Genomic DNA, 9,167 nt, shown 5'->3' with positions numbered 1-9,167 from the left:
TAGCAAAACAGGACACAGCTATTCCTCTCTCCTGACCGGGGATGTGGTGTTGATATCACAAGTTGGCAGACCCCCTTGGTCCTGTCTTAGGCGCATGGTTGGCTTGTGCTAAGCCCTTTGTGCTGGGGAGAGCTCCCCACGCTATGGGCCTGAATGGACACAAACAGGGTCAGCGTCCGTTCCAAGGTCTGTTTTTTTAACAGTTGACATTACTGGCACTGGTTGCACAACACTGCCCGTTCCAGTGTTAGCTGAGCCCGGGAGCCCCTCCTACCCCATTGGGCTCTATATAACGGGCAGCCACGGGGGGACGGCATCAGCGATGCTCTGCAGACAGCTCGTCTATTCCCCAAAGGGACAGGAGCTGAGGAACCAGGAATTCGGCCAGGAGGAGACTACGCCATGGTTAGTTCTTAAGCTGATCTGAATCTTCAGGCTGGAGATCCCACAGGTGTAGACAGAGGATGGCTCAGTTAACTGGCTGTGGGAGGGCAGAATGTCAGGTGGTGTTGGACAGGCGCAATTGCATGTCAGAGCCCTTGGGTCCTCTGCCCAGCTGTGGGAGGAGGGGAGGTCTAGGGGTTGGAATGGGGTGGCTGGAACTCAGGCTTTCTGGTTTCTGTCTCTAGCTCTTGGAGGAGAAGGGAATCCAGTAAATTAGAGCAGTGGGGCTGGGAGGCAGGGCTCTTGGGTTCTAGCCCCAACTCTGGGAGAAGAAGACAATGAAGTAATTGGAGAAGGGGGTGGGGGTCTAGGATTCACAACACCTGGGTTCTAGCCCCAACTCTAGAATGGGAGTGGGGTCCAGTAGGTTAGAGAAGCCCTTCCAAATGGGTTCTCTCTACGGGGTAATTTTGGAGTGGAATCCATTTTAGTCAGGACTCCTGGGTCCTATCTGCAGCTTGGTGGGGTGGGGAGTGGAGTCTAGTCATAAGAGTGTGTGTGTGGGGTGGGGGAATGCTGAGAGCCACGACACCTGAGTTCTATCTCCAACTCTAGGAGGGGAGTGGGGTCCAGTGGGTTAGAGTGGGGGGAGGGCTGGAAGCCAGGACTCCCCTCCCAGACCTGGGGTTCTATCCCCAGGTCTAAGAGGGGAGTGGGGTCTAGTGGATTAGAGCAGGAGGCTGGTGGGGGTGGGGTTGAGACGCAGGACTCCTGTCTGTAGGAAAGAACTTGTCACCTAGAGATTCAGGCAGAGGGCTTGGCAGACCCCACTGTGGCTCCTCTGAGCACTGGAGCAGAAGTTTCCACCAGTTTATATCTTATCTGTGAACTGCAGAATTTCAGAACACAAAGCATGTGAGAGTCAGTTCATGTAGAGAGGGAAGCTCAGAGCTCAGGCTGTCTGCTCATTTCCTTAAAGGAGAATAAAATAAAGAGGACGGGTTGAGAGGACACGATCGCCAGGAGGTGACATTCAGCGTCCCATGCTGTGCAAAGCTGAGCTGACCGTCTGACCAGCGCTACCTGGGTCCCCTGTGGGACACTTAGGCTATGTCTACTGTGACAAAGTTCCTCCTCTATCTTGGTGGGTCCTGCGCTTATTGGCGGATTTTCTTGCCTCAGAGATTCACCATGTGGGATGGGGAACAGCCCAGAGACCTTCCCCTCTGGAAGAACCCACAGTCCAGGTCAATTGGGAGGTTTGGGGGGAACCCAGGCCTGCCCTCTACTCCGGGTTCCAGCCCAGGGCCCTGTGGACTGCAGCTGTCTATAGTGCCTCCTGTAACAGCTGCATGACAGCTACAACTCCCTGGGCTACTTCCCCATGGCCTCCTTCAAACACCTTCCTTATTCTCACCACAGGACCTTCCTCCCGGTGTCTGATAAAGTTTGTGCTCCTCAGTCCTCCAGCAGCACACCCTCTCACTCTCAGCTCCTTGCACCTCTTGCTCCCAACTCCTCACACTCGCACCACAAACTGAAGTGAGCTCCTTTTTAAAACCCAGGTGCCCTGATTAGCCTGCCTTAATTGATTCTAGCAGCTTCTTCTTAATTGGCTCCAGGTGTCCTAATTAGCCTGCCTGCCTTAACTGGTTCTAGCAGGTTCCTGATTACTCTAGTGCAGCCCCTGCTCTGGTCACTCAGGGAACAGAAAACTACTCATCCAGTGACCAGTATATTTGCCCTGTACCAGACTCCTGTACCCCACTGGTCTGGGTCTGTCACACTACACTACAAATCTACACTACAGACCTTACAGCAGCACAGTACCGCTGCAGTTGCACCGCGGTAAAGTGTCCCATGTAGTCACTTTATGCCAATGGGAGAGAGCGTCTCCCACCAACATAGCAATGTCCACACCGGCGCTTTTCTCGGTGAAACTTCTGTCACCCAGGGGGGTGTTCTTTCACACCACTGACCAATAAACGTTTTATCAACAAAAGTACTAGTGTAGACAATGGCTTAGAATTCACTGGAGCCTAGTGCGTGAACTGCTATTGCTGGACGACTCTGGCTGGGGTCTGCAAAGGGGCCTAAGGGAGTTAGGGGATCTCTTGCGGGATTTGGGCACCTAACTCTGGAAGGCTCCTTTCAAAATCCCAGCTCAGGTTCCCCGTCTGGCAGACTCATAAACCTCTGGGGATCAGTTACGAGAGAGATGGGAGCACATGCTGGGATGGCGGTTACAAAGAGGTTCTGAGTGGGGGGATCTCTCTGGGGATTAGTTTTGGGGTGGGATCCATTGTCCAACCCATGGGGAAATTTTGGACCATTCCTTGCCTTGAGGCATCCCTTCCTCACCCATTTGCACAAGAAGCCCTATAGACAGGGCCGGCTCCAGGGTTTTGGCCACCCCAAGCAGCCAAACAAACAAACAAACAAACAAACAAACAAAATAAAAAGCCGCGATCGCAATCTGCGGCGGCAGGACCTTCGTTCCAAGCAGGAGTGAGGGACCGTCCGCCGAATTGCCGCCGAACAGCTGGACGTGCCACCCCTCTCCGAAGTGGCCACCCCAAGCACCTGCTTGGTAAGCTGGTGCCTGGAGCCGGCCCTGCCTATAGAGCTGGGGTGTTCACACTCTGAACCGGCCTCCGTGAATTGCCTCCCACCAGAACCATTCCTAGATTTTAAAGCCAGAAGGGGCCATTCAATTATCTAACCTGACCTCCTGTATATCACAGGGCAGAGAATTTCACCCAGTTACCCCAACACTGAGCCCAAGCACACGTGTCTGGCTAAAGCACCTTCCACAAAGCTGTCTAGTCTGGATTGGAGCCAGCCAGAGATGGTGAAGAGCATAGGCTCCAACTTTTCCCGGGGCCAGTGGGTGCTCGCGCCCCCCCGCCTCCGGGCCTGGCCCGTCCCTGCCGCGCCCATATTCCAACCCCTTCCCCAAAGTCCCCACCCCAACTCCGCCCCCTCCCTACCCCTATTGGGCTCCTTCCCCAAATCCCCACCCGCCTCTTCCCCGAGCGTGCCGTGTTCACCCTCCTCCCCCCTCCCTCCCAGCACTTGCCACCCCGAAACAGCTGGAGCTAGGGGGAGAAGCGGCACGCTCAGGGGAGGAGGCGGAGGTGAGCTGGGGCGGGGTGGGGAGCTGCCAGTGGGTGCATCCTCGGAGCACCCACGGAGTCGGCGCCTATGGTGAAGATGGAATTTGTTCCCCTTGCTCATTTGTTCCAATGATGCCTCATCCCCTCCATTAAAAACTGGGGCCTTATTTCTAAGTTCAATTTGTCTGGCTTCAACTTCCAACCCTTGGTTCTTTCTCTGCCATTCTCCGCTAGATTGAACAGACATTGAGTGCCTGGTGTTTTCTCCCCATGAAGGTCCATGTACACTCTCATCAAGTCACCTCTCAGACTGCTGCTAGATACATTAACAGATCAAGCTCTTTAATTCTCTCACTCAGGCAATTTCTTCAGCCCTTAAATCATTGTTGTGGCTCTTTTCTGCTCCTTTCCAGAAGGTGGACCCCAGAACTGCAGCCAGCATTCACAGTCAACTGTATCGATCCCACCAACGCCATGAAGAACCTCTACTGCAACTAGTGCCCATTATACAGTATAGCCGCCCCTTCCCTGCCATCACCTTCTGCTGCCCCCCCAGTGCCACCCCGTCCCTGCCCCCAACCTCTTCTGACCCTAGTTCCCATTATACCAGTGGTTCTCAAACTTTTTTTTCGTGGACTACTTCAAAATTGCTGAGGGTCCTGGCGGATCACTTAATGATCTTTCCAAATGTTGTTTGTACAATTAGCTAACTATTATAAAGTGCTTTGGATAAAAGTGCTATATCAAAAATGCTTAATAATAATAAACTTTTTTTGTACTACAAATAAAAGCACACAACTTATATTTTAATATCAGTAGTCTTACCTTTCTAATGCGATGGATGTGCCCTCTCTCCTGTGCCATAGCAGCCCCCGAGCTGGGGCTGGGAAGGAGGGGGGTCTCTCCCTCTCTCCCCCACCACAGCAGCCCCCGAGCTGGGCTTGGGAAGGAGGGGGTGTCTCCCGCCAGAGCAGCTATAGAGCTGAGGCTGGGTAGGAACGTCATCTCTCCCTGGCAGCCACAGCCCTGGAGCTAGGGAAAGTCACCTCTTTTTCTGGCCGCCACAGCCCTGCACGTCTCAAATTCCCCCCACCCCCTCTTCTCACCCCCTGCCCCCTCCCACCTAATCCCTATTCACCCCAAGGCCACCCCCTCACCTTACATGTGCGTCTTCTTTAGGGTCCAGGCACCTAATTAGTGGAGCCGCGCTGACCCTTCATTGTCTCGAGTGCGGCCGCCCAGGCGTGCACCTTAGAGGGAAATATCCACAGACCACCTGAATGGAGCTTGCGGACGACTGATGGTCCATTGAAGGAAGTTTGAGAACCTCTGCATTGTACACTATAGCCGCTCCTTCCTCACAGCTCACCCTCTGCTGCCCCTAGTGCCCACTATACAGTATAGCCGCCCCTTCCCCACTCCCACCCTCTGCTGCCCCTAGTGCCCATTATACAGTATAGCTGCCCCTTCCCCACCCCCACCCCCTGCTGCCCCTCGTGCCTATTATATAGTGTGGAGCAGTGGTTCTCAAACTAGGGCCGCGCTTGTTCAGGGAAAGCCCCTGATGGGACGGGACAGTTTGTTTACCTGCCGCATCAGCAGGTTCGGCCTATCGCGGCTCCCACTGGCCACGGTTCGCCGCTCCAGGAAGCAGCGCGGGCCAAGGGATGTGCCGGCTGCCACTTCCCTCTGCCCCCATTGGCCTGGAACAGTGAACCGCAGCCAGTGGGAGCCGCGATCAGCATAACCTGCAGAGGCGGCTGGTAAACAAACCGGCCCGGCCCGCCAGGGGCTTTCCCTGAGCAAGTGGCGGCCCTAGTTTGAGAACCACTGGTGTAAAGCAGGGATCTCAAACTCAAATCACCACGAGGGCCACATGAGGACTAGTGCATTGGCCTGAGAGACACATCACTGAAACCTTTTCATACAACGATGCAAAAGTATAGTCAAAAATGAAAAAAATGAAGAGTAATACAGTATGATATTAAAAGTCAATGTATTCACTTTTTAAAAACTGTAATGCGAAAAGTCAGTGCTAATTTTGACAGTCATCTCATTTTTGGCCACTTAGCTGGCAGCGGTGAGCCTTGATCTTAACACAGATTTGTTAATCTTCATGGAAGAGAAAAACTGTTCACATATATATGTACTTCCAAACATTGCCATTACCCTTGCAGAAGCAGAGAATAACATGGGAAATCTTTCTTGTGAAACAAACCAGTAGAATTCTGGAATTCCAACATCTGTATACTTCTGCTTCAAAATGGTATCACACTGGAAGCTCCACTAATTCCATCTGCATTTCCTCTGCAACATTGTCAATTTCCACAGCAAATGGTGTGGAAAAAAGTTGAAAATGTGGTTCAAGTGCCTTGAAATCTTTAAACCGCACATCAAACTGTTTGTGTAAGTTAGAAATGATACAGTATCTGCATATTCTTTCAAGGATTTGGGTTCAACTTTTCCTAAGGAATTCAGAGTCCAGCAATGGACCAAATTGCCAGCAGTCAGCTGTTTCCCCCACAACGTAAGCTTGACTTTGAATGACTTAACACTGTCATACATCTGTGTTATCACCTGTTTTCTACCCTGAAGCTTGAAGTTCAGTGCATTCAGGTGATCAGTTACATCGGTTAGAAAAGCAAGGTTGCAGATAAAAGTGAAATCAGCAAGCTGTGGAACCTCCTTGTTTTTCATTTTCATGAAGGAATCAATCTCCTCTCTAAGTGCAAAAAACGCTTCAAAACATTTCCACGACTCAGCCATCTAACTTGAGTGTGATACAGAAGTTCCCCATATTGGCTGTCCATACTTGCTAGAAAAGAAGTGAACTGTCTGTGATTCAGCCCTGGTGCACATATAAACTTAACAGTTTTAATAACTACATCCATAACTTCCTTCATTTGTAGACTTTTACTACACAGGGCTTCTTGGTGCAAAATGCAATGTATACTGGTGAAGCTAATTCCTGGTATATTGAGGCTGTTCAGTCTGGTCTTCAACGTTTTCAGAGCACATTGATGGCGCACCGTCTGTAGCCAAAGATACCAGTTTGTTCCATTGCAGCGCAGCTTTTTCAATGCACTCTTCCAGTCCTTGAAATATGTCACATCCCATTGTGGTACCCTTCAGTGGCATTAAGTCTAGCAATTCTTCAGTTATATTCAAATTGCAGTCCACACCTCTAATGAACACTGCACACTGGGTGGTATCTGATACATCTGTACTCTCATCAGGAGCAATTGAAAATGCTTCCAAGTCTTTTGACATTTGAATCAATTGTTTTTGCACATTATCTGCTAAATCCGTTATCCTGCAGGCAACTGTATTGGCAGACAAGTTTATGCCTTCAAAAACTTTCTTCCTATCAGGACATAACATTTTGCCAGCCTTCACAATACGTTCTTTTACGAATAGGCCTTCTGTAAAAGGTTGCGAAGATTTAGCTATCATTTCGATTATCACAAAACTTGCTCTTACTGAATCTTCGCTAGACTTGTTAATCTCCAAAAAGAAATTTCTTTGCTTGGCAAATGCTGCTTTAAGTTGCTGAACTTTTTCCTCTTGCATTTTTCCAGTGAATGCATCATATTTTTCACGGTGCATCATGTCGTAGTGCCAACGCATGTTATACTCCTTGGGAACAGCAATCGTTTGCTGACAAATAAGGCATTGAATTGTATCTTCTACCTCTCAGAAAAAATATAAATTCTCCCATTTGTCTTGGAAAACTCTCTTTTCTTCCAGGAGTGTTCTTTTTTTCAATGCCAAAGTCATTTCTGAGGGGTTTTAATAAAATATAAACACTCAGTAATGCACCTCACTCAAAGGACAAAACACACTTACTTTTAGAATTACTTTGGTTAAAGCCCCCCCCTCTGCCCCCGGCCCCGCCCCCACTCCACCCCTTCCATGAGGCCCCACCCCTGGCCCGCCTCTTCCCACCCCTTCCCCGCCCCCATTCCAACCCCTTCCCCAAAGTCCCAGCCCCAATTCCACCCCCTCCCTGCCCCATTCCAACCCCTTCCCCAAATACACTCCCTGGCCCCAACTCTTCTCCGCCTCCTCCCCTGAATGCGCCGCGTCCCCTCTCCTGCCCCCTCCCTCCTGGAAAGTCCTAAGCACTGCCAAACAGCTGTTTGGTGGCAGGAAGCACTCGGAGGGAGGCGGAGGAGTGGGTATGCGGTGCTCTCGGGGCGGGGAGGGGAGCTTGTCGGGTCACAGGAAATAACTCTGGGGGACGCGTGTTTGAGACCCCTGGTGTAGAGTATGCATTATCCATGTGGGAGTGGAAACGGTGCGCCTTTTCCTCTCTGTGCCTCATTTTCCCCTCTGTAATATGGGGATCAGAACCCTTTCTCTGTTCACTTTACGTATTGAGAGTGTAAGACATTCTGTCTGGCTCTGGGCAGCACCCAGAACAATGGGCACTTTGATCACGGTAGCGGTAATGAGGTGTTAGGGGTAGCATGGGCTGGCAGGGGGAGGCGATTGGGCCCTGGAAGTGCCATGGAGGAGGCAGATACCCACCCTGCGCTGTCTCCATCCATCTCCCCCCTCTCTCCACTCCAGGTTGATCCAGTGACAGATGCAGCCATGGTCCCCAGGGGACCCCGCCTCATGTTCCTGCTGCCCCTTATCCTGCTGGTCGTTGGCCTGGCCCAGCTCAGCGAAGGAGCCAGCTACCAGCAGTTTGCAAGACAACACGTCAACAACCCCAAGACCAGGGCCCGCAATGACCGGATCTACTATGATCTCATGATGCAGCGCCGGGGCCTGACCTGCTCTGCCTGCAAACCCACCAACACCTTCATTGATACCCCCATAAACCAGCTCCAAGACATCTGTAAATATGCAGGGACACCCGTTGGTGGTAATCTCTACGACAGCCACAGATCTTTCGACATCACCGTGTGCCGGGTTTTGCCCGGCTCCTACCCGGGGAACTGTAAATACAGGGCTGCAATTGGCAACACGAGGGTCCGCGTGGGCTGTGAAGATCGGCTGCCCGTGCACTTAGAGCCAACATACCTGCCCTGCCCTGGGAGCATGGGACCCCCCTGTTCCCCACCCCACTTTGCTCATGGGCAGTCCTCTGTCACTGGGGGCTATCCTGCCCTGTCCCTCCCCCCGCCCACGGAAAACACCCACCATGAATCCCCACAGGGATATTCAGCATCTCCTTATCCCACAGGCCGGCAGCTTGGGGCCTGCAGGGGGATTTCCCATTCTGGGGGCCAGTTCCCATCCAGACGAGTGAAAATCTGGGCCCCCAGCCGCCCCCAGCTGGCACTGAGACCCTGAGCCTGGGCCAGCAGGATACAAACACAAATGGCTGCCCCTAGTACTCATTATACAGTATTGCTGCTCCTTCCCCACCCCCACCCCCTGCTGCCCATTATACAGTATAGCTTCCCCTTCCCCACCCCTCGCTTTCTGCTGCCCCTTGTTTTTATTATACAGTATAGCCGTCCCTTCCCTGCCCCCACCCTCTGCTGCCCCTAGTGCCCACTATACAATATAGTGAAATCTTCCTCTATTGCTTTGGGTGATGTAGGGAAATGGTACTGTGGTAACTGTTGCTGTGGTAACTGTTGATGAGTTGGATTCTCTTCCTATTTCCTGCAATAAAATATGTTACTGCAAATGCAGAAGGGCCGAGTGTAT

The 9,167-nt window shown here is 51.7% G+C and overlaps 1 protein-coding gene across 1 annotated transcript; it reads left to right on the top strand.

The window, feature by feature from the left end:
* Window positions 1-8,078: 8,078 nt before the first annotated feature.
* Window positions 8,079-8,804, top strand: LOC135886130 (angiogenin-like). Its single transcript, XM_065414000.1, has one exon. The coding sequence runs from the start codon at window positions 8,097-8,099 to the stop codon at window positions 8,802-8,804; it is 708 nt and encodes a 235-aa protein (XP_065270072.1). The 5' UTR covers window positions 8,079-8,096.
* The last annotated feature ends 363 nt before the right edge of the window (window positions 8,805-9,167 follow it).

The sequence above is a fragment of the Emys orbicularis genome, chromosome 12 (genome assembly GCF_028017835.1).
Source record: "Emys orbicularis isolate rEmyOrb1 chromosome 12, rEmyOrb1.hap1, whole genome shotgun sequence".
In the NCBI taxonomy this organism is placed as follows: Eukaryota; Metazoa; Chordata; order Testudines; family Emydidae; genus Emys; species Emys orbicularis.
This window is presented reverse-complemented; position numbering and strand designations above follow the sequence as displayed.

Bases quoted from the DNA above. Each gene is read 5' to 3' on its own strand.
- LOC135886130 (XM_065414000.1), top strand. From the start codon at position 8,097: ATGGTCCCCAGGGGACCCCGCCTCATGTTCCTGCTGCCCCTTATCCTG.